The 18,557-nt window shown below is 36.5% G+C and overlaps 2 protein-coding genes across 3 annotated transcripts; one reads left to right on the top strand and one right to left on the bottom strand.

The window, feature by feature from the left end:
* Positions 1–11,838: 11,838 nt before the first annotated feature.
* Positions 11,839–15,159, bottom strand: LOC113281599. Of its 2 annotated transcripts, XM_026530389.1 has the most exons (4): positions 15,048–15,159; positions 13,596–13,647; positions 12,179–12,509; positions 11,839–12,096 (listed from the first exon to the last, which is right to left on the bottom strand). In XM_026530389.1, exons 3-4 carry the CDS (start codon positions 12,501–12,503, stop codon positions 12,080–12,082), a joined length of 342 nt encoding a protein of 113 aa, XP_026386174.1. In that variant the 5' UTR covers positions 12,504–12,509; positions 13,596–13,647; positions 15,048–15,159; the 3' UTR covers positions 11,839–12,079. The 2 variants fall into 2 exon arrangements, with proteins under 2 accessions (XP_026386174.1, XP_026386176.1); XM_026530391.1 differs by lacking the exons at positions 13,596–13,647; positions 15,048–15,159 and adding an exon at positions 13,319–13,378.
* LOC113279058 lies at positions 15,078–17,277 on the top strand. Its single transcript, XM_026527771.1, has 3 exons — positions 15,078–15,524; positions 15,852–16,327; positions 16,461–17,277. Exons 1-3 carry the CDS (start codon positions 15,078–15,080, stop codon positions 17,275–17,277), a joined length of 1,740 nt encoding a protein of 579 aa, XP_026383556.1.
* Positions 17,278–18,557: the final 1,280 nt, after the last annotated feature.

The raw sequence follows: 18,557 nt of genomic DNA on the forward strand, positions 1-18,557 counted from the left end.
TTTCTTTGGAGGAACGAAAAAATGAAATGGAATCATATCCAGTTGCGAATACCAGCTCACAAGCAGCGAATGCAAGCTTATTACCCAAGCTAATAAATATAGTGGCGAATACTTCGCAAGTACAATAAGAAAAGGTGACAGGTAACAATCAGCAGAAGTTGGTAGCTATGGGAAGTCGAGATCAAGAAGAGTATGAAAGAGAAAGAAATTTCTACATTCGTGGAGGAAATAACAAGATTCAAAGACTCGATCAACCGCAAGAAACTTATGGAGGTCAAAGACCAAACTTTAATAGAGGACAAGGAGGTCATAAGGTAGTATGGGAAGAAATCAAGATCCCACCTCTAAATGAAAGTGTGGAGAAGATATGGCAAGCTATAATCTTGATGGAAAATATACCAACACCGTGGAACATGGGAACAGAACCACCTCCAAATCACAAAAGTCATGAATTTTGTTCTTATCATCATTTTCATGGGCATACCACAAACGATTGCAGAAACATAAAGAGGATTATTTTGAGAATGATAGATCAAGGGAAATTAAACGACTTTATGGTAGGGCATCCACAAACTCAACCATTACCACCACCACCAGAACATCACAAAGTGAATACAATGAAAAAGAAAGAAACATTCTTCATAGAAGTGGGTGCAAAAGCAAAAAATCTATTCTGTCACTCTATCGTACATTCATATAAGACAATTGAAGACTTTCATGATAATGTTTTAAGTCGAGTGTTCGCAAGAGATAATAATGGAAGAGAAATTATGAATATTGCGAAAATTTCGCAACTAGAGGAATGACAGAAACAGATAATTTCCTTTACCGCAGAAGAAGTTCCCGAAGGAGAAGAGATGCATGACAATCCATTGGTAATAAAATTAGAGATTAATCCAAAACCAAAAGAAGATGAGGATGATGAAGCTGAAGATTCATGGGCAATCAATAGAATCCTAGTCGATACTGGAAGCTCTGTGAACATCTTATTTTATCATACTTATAAAACCATGGGTGGAAGAGATGATGATCTTATACCATCAACATATAAGATATTTGGTTTTAATGGTACTGCAAACAAGCCTAAAGGGAAGGTTACTATGCAAATTCCATGGAAGGGAATATCTTCAGAAATCTCATTCTGTATTGTTGATGTAGAATCACCCTATAATACATTAATTGGTCGACCTTGGCTACATGGGATTCTGGGTGTAGCTTCAACTTTCCATCAATGCATCAAATTCCCTCACCCCAATGGTGTAGGAATCATAAATGGAGATTAGGTTGAAGGAAAGAAATGTTATGAAACTGAGATAGAATCTTGCGAAGGAAAAGCAAATAAGAAGGAAAACTGGCGACATAAAGTCAAGGACGTACAAAGAAGTGAGAAGTTGATGGTGGATACAATCGAAAAGAAAGGAGAAGAGATGTTACAAAATCAATGCTAGCTCAGGGTAAAAAGGATGAACATACCATTAACAAGGAAGCAGTAGCAGAAAATCATAAAGAAGCATAGGAGGGCAAAAGTAATAAAAACAAGAAATGTATGAATGATTAAGTTTTTGCGATAATCTCGCAATAAGTAAAATTCTCAAAAATACATTTGATTGAACAACAAAATTGAGATTGCGAAATTCAGATACAATATTATGAATTGCGAGACTCTCGCAGAGATAATGAATTTTACAGAAAATAATCAGAAAAGAATGACAAAAGAGAAAGAGGCGAACCTTTATGGCGTACACCCTAGTTCGCGAATAAAATTTCGCAAGAGGCAAATGTAAGACCTAAAGTACGTCATATTAGGGGGTACCTGTTACATAACTCAGGGAAAGGCTACACCGCCACCGGAACCTGAGTCATGGAGATTTGGGGTCAATAAATCCCATCCGGGAGAGGCACCTTGGATTCTCAACTTAAGCATATGACTTAGGTTGGGCGACTAAGGTAATAAGGACTCTCCCAAGGAGTGCATATCTGATCAAGGCGCCGAGGTACACGTTTGAATCAAGAGTTCCAGAGACGTTTGAAGCGTACTTTGGCATTCTTGACAAGTCTTGGCTTATACTGCGCTCGGCCCGAAGAAAACCCCACTTAGGGTGCAGTCTCGTGACCATAAGCCCTATAGGTAAAAGGGATAAGAGGCTGCGAAAAAAACTGGTTGTTGTTAAGACTGTATGGGAGGAGCTAACCTTGTATGGTAGAAGTACGCCTCCTTGAAGGGGCAACCAGGGGGAAGATAAGGGCGGCATCCTCCATTAGGGAGCTGATAAGTGTCTTAAGACGCAAATGTCATGAGGCTTATTATTCGCAAGGATAATTAAGGCTTGTCATATTTGTGCAACATTCCTGAAGAGGCAATAATAAAAAAGAAAAAGATAAGATGAGATCAATGGGTTTTCGCATCAAAGTGCGAAGACTGCGATTTCATCGCAAGACGGCAATGTCATGGGGATTTATTTTCGCAAGAATATTTAGGCCTGTCATGTTGTCGCAATATTCCTGAAGAGGCCATAATACAGAACAAAAAGTTAAGGCAAGATCAATGGGTTATTGCATGAAAGTGCAAGGACGTCCTGCAATTTTGTTGCAATGACAAGAGGTGGCATAATAAGACCTTTAATTAGGAAGGCAAAATAAGACCACACAGGAATGAGATTTTTAAAAAGAAACAAAATTCACTTCGCAAGAGCTTGCGAAATTGTACAATAAGAAAAAGTTTATGAAATCTCTCATTTGGATTCAAATAACAGAGGCAAGTATGGGAATGTATGAAATTAGAAAATGCTATTTGTCTCCATATGAGAGATTTACTCAAGAATTAATGATTATATTGATTAACTGTATTGCAAAGAAGAATTGTTTTAATTTACGCAGGCCAAAATGAAAGAAACACAAATATTCAGAAAGAAGAAATAAATATACAAGTGCAACAAAGAATCAAAGAAGAAATAAAGACTATTTCTTGGTTAATCCTTCATTATCTTCATCAGACTTATTTTCTTCTTCATCTGCGTCAGAATCCTCATCACCATCAGAACTTCCATCACTATCAGATTCTTCATCGTCAGCATCACTATCAGAGATAATCAAATTGAGAGTATTCTGTGGGATTTCCTCTAAAAGACAAGGGTAATCAGAATGTGGGATATTATGATCATCACAAACCATCTGGATGGTTTGATTGCGAAAATGCGTCGCATCATTCTTAAAATTTTCAATGGTGATTTTGATTTGATTCTTCAATCTAGAATACTTGTCGTTGCGAGAAGAAAGATTCTTTGCGAGTTCCTCCTTTTCAGCTTCAAGTTCTTCAATCTTTTCACGATATCTATTTTCAGAATCTGCGAACAAAAGACAACCAATTATTAACTTGATGAAAATCTATAAGAAGCAAAAGATTAGTAAAGAAGAGCAATTAGCAACATTCTCTGTCAGAAATCATGTCTCTAATCAAGGTTGTATATTCAACTTGGAGACTAACATTTACGCTTAAATCTTTTCTAGCATCATCTAAAATTTTCACAGCCCAGATAAATTCTTCCTCACTACTTATGAGAAGACGAGAACGAATTTGATTTTCCCTTTCGCAGAGTTCAATATTCTTGCGGTTAGCTTCATCTCGCTCAAGTTGAACTTCAAGGAGAGCCTCTTGGAATTTCGCCAGAGCCTTGGAACCTTGATCAGAGATACGATCTTTATCATCTATGAGACCGCTAATCTTGGTTATCAACTCATTGGTTTTCTCTTTGGAATCAATAAGGAGACGTTTAAATCTGTTTTCTAAGCCTAAACTGGATCTATGATCAATTTCTAAGAGGCGAAATTGTGATCTAAGTTCATTTAGAGAAAGAGATGAAATTCTATCATTAGTAAAGCTATTATAGGAATTGTTAAGACGTTCAAGAAGGGTATCATTATCCAAGGCATTAGGAAATGAACGAAAAAGGGTAGCTTCATCAGAAAGACCATAAATGTCTGCAAAAAGGATCATTTAAATAAGATAAAACAACAAGATGAATGAATAAAGAGAAAAGAGAAAAGTAATATACCGTAAAGCTGATTATTAGCTTGTTGAAGACTAGAAATTTTATTCTTATAAGAGGAAGAATCAATTTCTAATTGTCTATTCTTCTCGCGAAGACCTTTAACTTTAACTTCAACTTCCAATTCTTCATTCCTTTTGCGAAATTGAAGATTCTTCTTTTCAAGAATTTCACGTCTTCTCTCTAGATCTGAGGAAACCGCAAAAGAAGCTTTTCCAGCCTGCGAAAAGAAATAAAAAATATTAATATAGAAAGATATTTTGAGTTATAACAATGAAGAAGTAAAAAGATGAAAGTATACCAAACTATTGAGAGAATGCTAGAAGTCGGGAGTCACTGATCTAGAAACCCCGCGAAGAGAGCTATCAACATCTAGTAAAGGGACATCACAAATGGTAGCGAGAGCTTTGCAGGTATTTTCAAACTGGCTATCTCCCATTCCTTGTAGAGAATCACAAAAGAGGCCAGAAAGCTTAGCCATAGAAGATTCGGGTGGAGAATTTTCAGTTCCAGCGAGATCATCATTATCCTCATCATCCTTGTCACTTTAAGAATTCTCGTTAGGAAGAACATTTGAAGGAGAAGAAGAACGCACTTTTCTTTTCTTTGGAGGAGGACCAGTTGATTTTTCTCTGCGAAGAGCACCTTTACCTTTATCGCCAATCTTCGCAGCATCAGCAGATTCTTCTACTTCAGCAATAATCTTCGCATACAGATAGAAGTAAGAAATGGGAGCATGAGAATGACAGTACTATTTAAAGTCATAAGAGAAAATTTCTTACCTCATATGTATATGAGCGAAGAGCTAACAGAGTACTAGATTTTCCAGTCCTGTTATAACTATCTTTTAGTTTTTGGATCTGCGGAATATCGCAAGAGTTAGCGAACATAATAGTAAAAATCAATAAAGAAGTATAAAATGAGTTAAAGGGGAGAAGTATACCTCCTTCTCCTTTTCAGGCCAGGAGAAAACCCAAGGTTGATATGCTGCGAGACTCGCAGGAAGAACGTTTGATCCAGCAATGTAAGGACCCTTTAGCATTAAAGGAAACACGCACCATTTGTCATCTTTGGATTGGCGAGGAGTTGTGTTTTTACCAGAATGCTAGTCAATATCTTGCATAAGAATTTTGGATTCATCAATGTTATCTTTTCTTCTTAATCGAATACCCCAGCGAGTATTCTCTTTCTTCATGGAGATAAGTCGTAATTTGCAAAGAAATTCTCCACTGTACACTTCTCAGCAACTATTTCTAGGTCTGCGAATTTTGGATCCCTAAGTTCACTGGAGTAAAGAGATCCTCTACCAGCACCACGATTAGCGAACTCTAGCATTAGACGGATGCAATCCCCACTTAGTTGGAAAATGGCTCGCGAAAATCCCGGATGAGCGAGAATTTCATAAAATAAAGGAATGTCTGGGTTATAAAGAGGAAGAGGGAGACCTACAAGAATTTGACCTAGCGAAATTATGATTGATTGATCATCACAATTTTGATTGGAGAAAATCTTGACAGAAAGAATTGATTTGGCATTCACATCAGGAATGGGGGAGAGTGTAAGACCTTTATTAGCAAGATCTTTTTGGACATCTTGAAGATTCTTCTCATATCTATGACCACTTGGAGCCATGATTGAATAAAGGGTATGGGAATGTATGGAAAGTAAAATAATTGAAGGAAGAAATAATTACAGCAGCAGAATTTGCAGAAGAATGACAGAGTTGCAGAGATGAGAGAATAAAAATAGAAGAGAAAGTAAAAAGAAAAGTGGAAAGAGGGAGGGAGAAGAGTATATAAAGAAAATTTACTTCTCGAAGAAATAAACACCATTACGACGAAGAGACGTGAGCGGTTGAAAAGTAGCGATTACAGAAGACGTGTCAAGAAATAAGTGGAAGAGAGAGAGTACGTGTGATAAATGTGGAATATGAAAAGATAAGGAGTTACGAGATTTCTCAAATCATTCTCTACTTTGAAGAGAAGATTTGAGAAGAGGCAAGATGTAGGATCAGATTCTCGCAACAATTGTGTCTCAGCGAAATTATCAATGAATTTGCACAATAGCGTCGCAGAACAGTTTCAGAAAACAACGTCAGCAAATATCATGGGAAAGATGTGATAGTCTTGTGAAAATTAGAGAGCTTGCGAAGTTAACATTTGTAAGGTTGCGAGAATATCGCGAACCATATCCGAAAATAAAGGACAGATTAGTTGTCATCCACTATGTATTTCCTTATAAATAGTCATTCGAGTTGTAAAGGAGGGAGAGATCTTTTTTGAGTGAGAGATAAGTAAATAGGAGAGACAAAGTTGAGAGCAGAGATCATTCTTGATTTCTTTATTTTCCTTGTAAGAATATTCAGAAATTAATCAATAAAATTAAGAGTGTAAACCTAAAAATAGATTGATCAACGATAAAATCATACGAGGGGTGTATTTTAGGATTTCCTGCAACTACATTGTGCAGGTTCACCAAGCTGAGGAACCTTTTGAAGTTCCCGAATACTATGTTCTCTATCCACTTCCGAGTGTAGAAAGGACTAAGTGTGGGGGAAACTTCAATAAAGTGATAGCTTCAATATTTATGTTTTGCGCTAATGTTTTTGTGAAGCTATTATTTGAATTGCAGATTGTTATTTGAAAGGACTACCAAATTTTCAGATGATTGGTGTACGGAGGATAACAATAACGTCGGGCTGACGACGTTAAACCAAGCACTAAATGGGAGGAAACCCATCAGTTTTGTATCTATATCCCTTTTGTTTTTAATTTTCTTAGTTTTTCATATCATATCTTGCATTCCCATCTTAGATTTTACAAAGTCCTATATCTATAATGAAAGTTTTGACGAATTCTCGTCAGAAAATTCTGACTGCGCACTTGTTACGAAAATAGATCTCGAGACTTCATATGGAGTCCGATTTGAGTGATTGACCCCGACTTTTAAAGAGGACAGACTAACCTTTCTTTCCCAAAAAGAAAATCTGAATTTTAAGTCTGTTAAGTTGGAACGATAGGCCTGGACATTTGAGTTTTGGATTTTTTTCAGATTGCATGTCAGTCAGTCCGGAGGCCATAAAAGTCAGACCGTTTATCAAAACACTGGGCCCTTTTGACACGTTATGTAAAAGACGTAGGCGAACAACTTTCGTTTAGGATATTTTTCCTAGTTCCCTACCCATTTGTACAGTTTTCGAGTTTAATTTGTTGTTATGTCAGAAATCAGAATTTTCGATTTTGAACATTGAGGACAATGTTGAGCTTAAGTGTGGGGGAGTAGTTAAGCATGTTTGGCTTGCATAAAAAAAAATAAAAAATAAAAGATAATCATACTATTTGATTTCTTGCATTCTTGAGACTCCATCTTTTGGAGTTAATTCTGATCTATTTAGGATGACACTCTAAACCTTTTAAGGTTGAAACACTTCTTCCAGCTACAGATTAAGTTCCATTTATTTCAATCCTTAAATATTTACGTTCATAATTGAATGCGAAACTAAGCTATGGTAGTCGTTTGAAAGATTCATCTCACAATTAATCAATACTTAATCACTTTCTTTTTATTTTTGCAGTTATATGTTTCTCTAAAGTGATTTGTTGGGATCATGATATTACAGTGGATGTTGTAGCAAGGTAATCATTGGTTGAGTATTTGAAAGCCCCATAAAACAATCGTCTTACACTCATAAAGAGTGAGCCGAAAAAAAAGATAGAATAAATAAATAAATATGGCTCATCTTCATTTATCGACACTAATAAATGATAGGTCCGGAATCGCGGATAATCATAGTCGATGAAAACAAAACCATATCATCATTATACAGCAAGTAAAAAAGACTATTGATGAGGTTCTTGACACTTTGATAACAGTATGTGTGAAACGTTGTCCCTGTCTCCGTCGCCTAAGCAAGCGTGGAACGCAGGATCCAAGGCAACTATCACATAATTGTTGAAAAGGAATCATGCGCTTAGAGTATATAATCGTGTGGTCGAGTTAAATGGGTGTTTCTCTCAACTATTGTGCTATAAATAAGAATCCTTTGACGACATTCATACAAGTATTGTGGGTAACATCTTTCACTTAAGTCAATATTTGCACACTTCACTTTTCCATTTCCATTTCCATTTTCTTATCTATTCATGTGATTTCAGTATGCGAGTGTTGTGATAAACGTCGCAACAAGTACGATGACTATCTTAGTAGAGTTTTGCAATCAGGTTGAATGACACACGCAAGTAATTTCTTTTGTATGATGATTGGAATGTATGTGGGATGTTTGCAGCTAAAGAACATATGCAAGCTAATTATTTAGCTATTATTTTGTGTCTATCCTTAGTGGTTCTTCCAAGGCGAGAAATTGGAGTAGGTTTTGTAGGTATACCTCTTACAAGCCCTCACGAGACTATAACTCGTCCACTAGGGAGACCTAGGGGTTTAAAGGCCTGTTATTCATGCTAAGAATAACCATATCCTCGACGAGATGGAGTTGTTGTATTTAGGATTAGTTACATTTAGTTTGATCGAGGACTAGCAAAATCTAAGTGTGGGGGAATTTGATAAGTGCACAATTCATATGATTTTAGTGTCCATTCCATACTTGTTTAAGCTATTATTCTTGCATGTATTCGTATTATTACTCTTGTTTTCTTTTATTTGTCTCCAATAGTTGAATTATCCACAAAGGATATACAAAGTTCTGAAAAGAGTTATGAAGAGAATTATTCCAAGTATCCAAGTGCCCAAGTCCAAGAGAAGTGGAAGAAGTGCGACGAAAAGGAGCAAAACGCTCATAATCAATACACAGGCCAAAGACCGATCTTAACTCATTAAAATTAAGTATTTCTCATCATCATATTGAATAGAATTGAAATATAAAAAGAATGCAAAAAGAATGAGGTCATTCCGAGTTCGGATGAAGAAGTTGTGGCCAAAACAGTTTCCATTGAATACCGAAGACAGTGAAGTCCGCGAACTGGGTTTGCGTACCGGGTTCGCAGACTTAATTCCGAAAATTTCTGCTGGATTTTGAAGTTCGCGGACTGGGTTCGCTAACTTAGCAAGTGGAAAACGTGTATGCACACCTTGGAAAGCCTAAGGACATTTTTTGGTTCAGTTATGTTGTGTTTTCGGGTCGGGTTCCTAAACCTAACTAAATACTTGGAGACCAAGTAATGTAAACCTATAAAAAGGTATTAGGTTATGTAAATCGAATATCGTCTCATATCACAAGTTTTACATCAAAACCTAGGGTTTACCTCTTTAGGGGGAAACCACCATTATTCATCTTCTTTGTAATATGAGTAGCTAAATCCTTTGTTGATTAAGGATGAATTCAATGTTCTAAGCGTAAAGCTTTATTAATAATACAAATCTATTGAGAGTTTTTATCATCATCATTTGTCTTTACTATATCTAGGGTTTATGAGTAATTCTTAGATTGATTTGGAGTGCACGCTAGATTAGTCTATTGATTGTTCTATTTCTAGTAGAAGTTAGGAGATAAGTAATCATCGAATAACTCTCTACACAAGTAGAAATCGCGAGACCTTACAGAGGGATTCTGTGGAGGAATCGTATGTATAAACAACACCATCAAGTAAACCTTGAGCTAAGAGTTTAACTACTGGGATTAACCTAATTCACAAAGCGTAAAGCATTCGGTTGGATTACACCTTGAGTGAGCACTACTTGGTGGTTCGGTTGAATAAAATCTGATATTGGAGAGCTTCTGTATCCGTGGTAAAAGGAGTTTTGGGGATAACACTGAGCTAGCTGTTATTCTACGGTTGGTGATGAATGGTTCTTACGAACAATAGATAAGTATATTAATCCAGCTATCACTTGGTTGATAAGTATATTAACCCAAAAAAAATTGGCGCCGCTGCCGGGAAGCAGTTGCTAATTGATTTGTTATTTGTTTAGCTTGTTTTTATTTATTTTTTTGATTTTTTTTTTTGATTTTTTTTTCTTGTGAGTCGCGATGTTTCCTTACGGAAATAACATGTACGGAGCACAAGATCAAACACATAATTGTGTTAATCAATATGGTTTTCAATCTCATTCATATGACAACTACCAACCATCCTATGGGCATAATCAAAATCAATCATTTGGCTATGACAATATCCCATGGAACCTTATGGATATTCTCATACATGTCAACAACCTTATGACGGGCATGTAAGTGAGCAATCAGATGTATGGGAGGATAGTTATGCTCTTGATAAGAAAATTTCTAGTTTTGCAGAATCGTGTCTTAAACTGGTACAACAGGGACTCCAGACCATGGAACAAAAACACATGAGCAAGTCCAAGAAATTCAAAGGAATGTGGACAGCTTAAAAATACAAATTTCTGAACTCAAGGAGACAAGGAATGAAGAAGAAGTGTGGCCTCAAAACCAAGACGATTCCGAAATTCCTATGGACGAAAAAGAATGTTTTGAAGATGAGAAACACTTGGAATTTAGTCCTCGCAATAATGGTAAAGTTATTCCAGCTCCGGATCGTAATAATGATCATTCGCCTATTCAAAAGGAGGAGCCTTGATATGATTGAACCATTGTTATGAACGGTGTGACATACTCAAATGCATATCAACGTTACAATTAACATCCATATTACAATGTTTTTAGACCAGTTAATTTGCAAGAAGTAGACCCAATCATTCCCTCGACTGAGACTCATTTAGAATACCCAAAAATTTATACCGAGGAAGAGTTCATGAGAGCGGAATTTGATTCGGATGAAGAAAGTGTTGAAGAAATTGAGATTGAGAATGAAACCAAATTGATTGAAGTCGTGGAAGACCCAATTGAGCTAGATAATAATAGTTCGATAGAGGACCACGATATACTTGAGGTTGTAGTTGCAGGAAATCCTACACTACACCCCTCATATGATTTCATTATTAATCAACTCATTTTTAGGTTTACATTCTTAATTTTATTGATTAATCTTTGAATGTTCTTACAAGAAAAGATAAAGAAATCATGAGTGATCTCTGCTCTGAACTTTCTCTCTCCTATTTACTTGTTTCTTACTCAAAAAGATCCCCCTTCTTTACAACTCGAACGACTATTTATAAGGAAATACATAGTGGATGACAGCTAATCTGTCCTTTATTTTCGGATATGGTCTGCGACATTCTCGCAACCTTAAAAATGTTAATTTCGCAAAATCTCTAATCTTCGCAGGACTATCACATCTTTCTCATGATCTTAGATGACGTCATTTATTCTATCATTTCTGAAATTATTCTGCGACGTTGTTATGCTGTGTCATTGATAATTTCGCTGAAACATTGTCATTGCGAAATTCTGATCCTACATCTTGCCTCTTCTCATATCTTCTCTGCAAAGTAGAGAATGATGTGAGAAATGCCGCAGCTGCTCATCTTTTCATATTCTGCATTTATCACACGTATTCTTTCGTCCATTTGTTTCTTGACACGTCTTCTGTAACCGCTACTTTTCGACCGCTCACGTATCTTCATCTTAATGGTGTTTATTTCTTCGAGTAAAAAAAAATCTCCTTTATATACTCTTCTTACTCTCCTTTCTATTTTTCTTTTTACTTTCTCTTCTATTTTTATTCTCTCGTCTCTGTAATACTGTTATTCTTCTGCAAGTTCTGCTGCTGTAACTTTTTCCTCCTTCAATCCTCTTATTTTTTATTCATTCCCATACTCTATATTCAAACATGGATCCAAGTGGTCATAGATATGAAAAGAATTTACAAGATGTCCAGATTTATTTGCAGCAACATTATCAAACTTATCACACCACCTTCTAAGTTTAGTCTTTCTGTTCTTCCATGATTTATTTTCCATCTTAAAACCTTGCCCTTGATGACTTCAGGTACCTTGTACTCATTCTTAAGGCTCCTCCAAATTTCATCCTTATAATCCGATGGGACTATCCTCCAATCCTCATAATGTGGTGAGACAACATTCCTAGTTATTACTCCAATTCTGGAAGCATATTTCTTTGAAATATCTTATATTGGTTGTCCCAAGGAATTGAATGGAATTTATGGAAGTTGATCATCTATCGAAAGAAAAAAAAAATTAGATGTTAATTGATAACATATCACATAAAGTAAACTGAAAAACAGAGTTTTGTATTATACCATTTACCATGCTTTCCTCGGTATCACCAGGATCATTATCTTCCTGATGAAAAGCGTCGTGCCATCCACGTCCCTCTGCTTGATTCCCAGTACCTTGGCTTGGAGAATTGTCACCATCTGAGGAAGACACACGTTGACTCCCTACACTTGGATGTCCAGCTGTGTGTGCACCATCAGTTGATGGAGAGCCTTGTGAATTGAGCAACCCCCTTGGCCAGTTCACTTTATTAAAGTTAGGAGTAGTAGTAGGCGATCCAGTACTAGCAGACCTAGTACTTCCAGACCTGAATCGGCTGCTGCTACCACCAATAGGATGTCTTGCCATATTTGTCTACAAGAAAATCACTTTGAAAAAGATTAACAACCATAACACAAATACCTATAGAGATAATACCACTATCAATACTAACACCGAAGAATAGAAACTATAAACATCTGATTAGAAAAACTTTCAATCATTGCAAGCTGCTCTAAATTACTAAACTATAATGCATCCATTAAATTTACAATCAAACTACAAATATTCTACCAAAACAAATAAACCGAAACAAGAAAACATGAGAAGAATTTCTGCCAAATGGAAACTTTGCTCTGAACCATATGATGTAACTAACGTTTAATTATTTGAATATTTGCAATCCTCTACTAATCAAATGGAAGTCCAAAATCAGTACATAACACAATGAACGCCTCTAGTGAACTCATTTTATGACTCTTATGTATATCTGCAAATGAGCTAGAACTTAATTTTAAATAGAGATTTTGAGAAATGATAACCTCAAACTCACAACTTCAACCCACATAATCAGTACAGTAGATGCTTATAAGGAAAATCAACACCAAAGAACTTAAGAAAATGTCTTAGTTAGGCATACAATCACTCCACTCAACGAATTTTCTACCATATAATACAAGCCTTCTAATGAAACAACACAGTTCCACATGCCAAAATCCAAAGTTACAGAACAATCAATTTAAGGAAGACATACAAATAACTTACTACCATCAAGTTATCAACACACATAGAAAATTCCTAAAGCCTTTCTACCAAACAAATCCTACCATCATTCATCAGCAACAACAAAACCTAACCAACAAAACAATTATCATATCCTACTCAACTGTTGACATCAACTGTACCTGCTGTTTGTAAAATCAAACCCTAGAAACTCTGAATTGAGAGATTAACCTGAAACCAAAGAATAAACGCAAAAAAATAAAACCCAATGATACAAAAACAAATAAAACAGAAATAAAAATTAAACCGAAACCCTAACTCACCTGATTTTGTTTGTAAAATTAAACCCCAGAAACTCTGAATTGAGAGATTAACCTGAAATCAAAGAAGAAACGAAAAAAATTTTAAACCCAATGATAAAAAAAAACAGAAAAAAATTAAACTGAAACCCTAACTCACCTGATTTTGTTTGTAAAATCAAACTCTAGAAACTCCGAATTGAGAGATTAACCTGAAATCAAAGAATAAACGAAAACAAATTAAAACCCAATGATAAAAAACAAATAAAACTGAAACCCTAACTTACCTAATTTTGTTTGTAAAATTAAACCCTAATTACAAAAAATCCAAATACGCAGAAGGTAGATCGAATTTCTATTAGGTATCAGATGAATTCATGGTGGAGTGTCTGCTGGTTCGTTCGGTGGTGTTGAGAGAGAAGAGGGTTTCTGCTGCAGGGATAAGGGAAGAGAGAGAGAGCGAAGGAGATAAGTGAAGAGAGAGGGATATGTGAAGAGATATATATATGGGCCGATAATCCCGAAGTTGCTATTCCCAATACCGAGATTAAACATATCTTGACCGTGCAAAATGGCGCGAACATTCCCACCCAGAAAAGCACCAGTTCTACATCGCTGGTCAAGGGTCGTTGAATCGGTAGTTGTTTGATGGCAAGATGGTACATAAATTTTCCATATCAGAGACGGCTTACTAAGCTCTCGGAATTTTTCCTTTTTTTTTCCATATCAGTGACCGTTATGTGTGGTCAACGATCCAACTACCGTTAACGGGAGACTCTGATGTGAGTCACAAAAACACCATTTTCTACTAGTGTCTACAGAGGAGGAGAGTCTGGTAAGATCTTTTCAGATACATGCAATACAGAAGGTTCAATTACTACTGCCAGTATCCCTGTATTGCAAATCAGCAGAAAGAATGTGATGCTTGGTCAGTGTGCTCCGACAATCATTATAATTCAGATAAATTTCAATCTGGCGATGACAATGTTCCAAGCAATACCTTGATGGGCAAAAAGAAGAAGATGATGCCTCATCAGTGAGCTCAATCCGATGAAGACTATGATGACGACGACTTTGGAAAACTGAATGTTGGAGTGGGAGGAAGTCGCAAGTCGTATTTTTGCGACCGTATGCAGACAATTTTGCGGAGTAGGAAATACCAATTGGTCCTACAAATAATATATTAGAAAGAGTCTAGTCCAATTGACCTAGTCAATTGTCTGGTTGGTCCTATTTGGTAATATAAATTATAGTTTGGTCCTAAAAATTATAGGTTGGTCCTAGGGTGATGTCATTGATGATGTAAATGTCATCTTGTAGTGGCAGAAATACCCTTTTGGATAAGGACCATATATAGTCAAAAAGTAAGAGAAAAAGAATTATTCTCAGATACCCTTTTGCGGATATATCGCGTAAGCTGCGGGACTTGATGATTGGTTGTGTGCCTACCCCATACAATGAAGGGGGTGGCAGGTATAATATTCACATATATGGTTATTATCGTAAGAGAAGAGGATATGGGGGATATGATATTATTTTAAGGCACGTGAACTCCAAAAAATACATAGGTGCTTACTATTTTGCTTCCAAAGGAGGCTCATATCTTTATTACCTTCTAGAGGGAATGAAGAGATGCTTAGAGATGGCTGGTGAATGGGGACTTCATCGATTTCGGTGGTCAATCAATTCACGAAGAGCTGTGAACTACTATAACAACACTTTCGAAGATCCCATCATGCTAGCTGGCTGCTTTCATTACGTACGTGATGTTGCTGATATTAATTTCTGTAGGAGGTGTTTGGCAAATCAAATGTTGTTGACTGCTAAAAATTTCGAGCTATTGGAGCCAGTTATTAGAGCCATCCTAAAGCTGCAATATGAACTCAAGTTCAAATATAGAGGCCCCTGTTCTGAACAGAACATTGTGGCTGCACATTATATTGCAAATTTAGGAGCTGAAGCACTTGAGCGGAAGATGGAACAGGGCCTCAGTCCAGATCAGGTACATGAAGTTAAGGAGAAGATGGAAAAGGAAGAACTACAAGCACTTGAGGAGGAGACTGGGTTGGGTGTTGAGTCCAGAAAAGGTGTAAGAAGTTAAGGTGAAGATGGAAGAACTTCCTCAATGGCTATGTATCAGAGAGGGAAGTGCTTGCTCACTCAAGTTGTAGCAATGGCTAGGGATGCATATGTTCTCTTTTGGTATTGTTATGTTCTGTCTTTTGGTATTGTTACGGGTATGGGTTAGTTTTGGTTAGTTGTCGTTTTGGTTGTTGAACTTATTTCTCCTGTGGTATTTCATGACATGGATTTATCTTTAGATCTATTCTGGTGGTTGACAATTTTTAGTGAAGATAAGCATATCCAACTAACCTTTTTCACAAAACCATGATTTTTCTGTCCTTTGTTCTCTTAGTTAGGAGAACTACAGCCAATTTCAAAGCTACAATGTATGTTTGAGAGATTATTCTCAAAGTTATGGTGTATTTTGAGTTCCTTCCCTTTAATTTGCATTACCTTACCTACATATCGGCAAAACCTTCTTCTGTTGACCGAAGGTATAGCAGCCATCAAACTTGATATGTCCAAAGCGTATTATAAGCTTGAATGGGATTTCCTAGAGAAAGTGTTGACTAAAATGGGTCTTCCTCACCATTGGGTTAAGCTTACAAATCAATGTGTCTCGACTGTTTCCTACTCTGTCCTCCTCAATGGTATCCCCACTGGTTTTTTCAAACCAAAAAGAAGTCTAAGACAGGGTGACCCTCTTTGTCCTTATCTCTACATTATATGCTCTCAAGCTCTATCTTCTCAAATTGATAATCTTCAGAAAAAGGGTATTGTAGAAGGTATTAAGGTTTGTAAAGATGCCCCTGAAATGACACATCTTTTGTTTGTTGATGATTCTCTTTTGTTTTCTAAAGCCACTACCCAGAATTTTCTTGTCATAAGACTATCTTCAAAAATACTGTTTGGCTTCTGGGCTAAAAATAAATTTTGAAAAATATGGTATTTTGTTTAGTAGGAAAATCCCTGAACATAAGAAAGCTCTTTCGGACAATATTTTAGATATTCAAAGCAGGGATCTGAGAGAGAAATACCTTGGAACTCCTACTGTTTTCCAAGCTTCCAAAATCCAAACTCATATGGGTATTCATCAGGCTGTGGATGCCAGAATCACTATCTGGCTTCATAAGCTTTTATCCCAGGCTGCTAGAACTACCCTCATCAAACACATTGGCCAAGCTATTTCTCTCTTAAAAATGGGTGCCTTTCTTATTCCTAAACACTTATGTAAACAAATGGATTCTCACCTCTATAAGTTCTGGTGGGGGGAAACTTCAGATCCAAAAGATAGGAAACTGCATCTGCTTGGTTGGGACATTCTTTGCTCCCCCAAAGCAGAAGGTGGTTTGGGTTTTAGAAAGGCTGAACTAAACAACCTAGCCATGCTAGCTAAGAATGCTTGGAGAATTATTGAAAATCCTGATTGCTTGTTAGCTAGTGTTCTCAAGGACAAGTATTTCCCAAGAACTGATTTCTTGAATGCCAAACGCACTGATAGATTCTCTTGGACCTGGAGGTGCTTGCATGCCATAAAAGAACTGATAAAGCCTTTTATTTCTTGGATTGTGGGGGATGGGCAATTTATTGATCCTTGGTGTGATAAATGGATACCTACTATGGGTTCTGCCACACCAAACCCCCTAGTCCCACCTGACCCCAATGTTAAAGTGTCTTACTTTATTAATCCTCTCACTAGAGACTGGGATGTTTATAGACTTAATACCCACTTCGACAATGCTTCTGTTCAGAAAATTGTTACCATTCCCTTAAGCTAGCTCACTACACCATTTTAAGGTATTAGCAACATATAATAGATGTTGCTAAACAGGGTCGCAACATGCTTTCGCTGTTGCTAATGACGGTGTCGCAATTTTTAGCAACGACATAAGCTTTGTTGCGAATCCCAGTCAGCAACGGCAATTCGCAACGGAACTTGCCGTTGCTACATTTTTTATTAGAAAAAACATAAACCTGTTTATCAAACATAATTGGATAATTAGAAACAACTTCTAGTTACACATGCTAATTGGATAAGTTACACATGCTAATTGAATGTTTAAAAGTTTGACTAAACCCAAGATAATGCGTAGTTCAGTTTACTAGTTTGCGTATATGCCTGAAGTAGTTGCAGCCTGGGCATTAAGTGTTGTATCATTTTGTCGTTCCTCTGAAACTATGGTTGCGCTTTTTAATTTTGTTGAGTTGCTTTTTTCATTTAACTTTCCACATTCAATTGCGTTGGTTTGTTACTTACTAGTAGTTGTTTTCTTGCTTATTGATTTTTGCAGGTTAGTTGATGTGTGCTCGCTGCTGCGTGCATAACCCTAAATTGCATGTGTAGTTATTGGATACACAAGTAAAATTGCATGTGTAACTTTTGGATACATTCGGAGTAATTGATGAATGATGGTGGGAGACGATGGGTGGTGGTGGGTGTAACTCAGGTTCGGAACTCTTGTTTGCATACCTAGTATGCGAAAGGATTTACTTGAGAAGGTCCGGAATTCTTGTTTGCATACCTAGTATGCGAACGGGTTTACCTGAGTTGGTTCCGGAACGGTTGTTCGTGAATCCAGTTTGCGAACGCCTGGTCAAGGCCAAAGTCCGGAACTGTTGTTCGTGTACCAAGTTTGCGAACTCAATGGTTATATTCTAGAATTAGTCATGTATTATCTTCATACTCATGAACTAAAACATTTATAAATATGAGGAATGCAATCTTTGCAAACCTTGGTTTAATGTTCATGAATTGATTCTTGTATAAGTACTTTGTACGTTCATGAATCAAACCGATTTCGATTCAATTGGTCTATAAATATATCTATGAAATGGTGAACAATTGAACAACTCTATTGAAGCACAATTATATTCATTTGATTATATATCATGATTGCTTGATCATCATATTTGATCTAAAAGTGTTAGATGAATATGTCTAAGACAAAAGTGTTCATGTGGCTAACTTCGGTTAACTATTATTGATCCAACCCAATATACACGTGTAGGTACGATTATCCATATCTGAATACAAGTATATTTCATTTATATGTAATAA

The sequence above is a fragment of the Papaver somniferum genome, chromosome 5, assembly GCF_003573695.1.
Source record: "Papaver somniferum cultivar HN1 chromosome 5, ASM357369v1, whole genome shotgun sequence".
Classification (NCBI taxonomy): Eukaryota; Viridiplantae; Streptophyta; class Magnoliopsida; order Ranunculales; family Papaveraceae; genus Papaver; species Papaver somniferum.

What these genes read in the sequence shown, in the direction of transcription:
- LOC113281599 (XM_026530389.1), bottom strand. Translation starts at nt 12,503, where the DNA reads ATGGCAAGACATCCTATTGGTGGTAGCAGCAGCCGATTCAGGTCTGGA.
- LOC113279058 (XM_026527771.1), top strand. Translation starts at nt 15,078, where the DNA reads ATGGCTGGTGAATGGGGACTTCATCGATTTCGGTGGTCAATCAATTCA. An exon ending in GTGTTGAGTCCAGAAAAGGT is followed by an intron (nt 15,525 to 15,851) that starts GTAAGAAGTTAA and finishes TTGTTCTCTTAG; the next exon opens with TTAGGAGAACTACAGCCAAT. An exon ending in CCTGAAATGACACATCTTTT is followed by an intron (nt 16,328 to 16,460) that starts GTTTGTTGATGA and finishes TTTGTTTAGTAG; the next exon opens with GAAAATCCCTGAACATAAGA.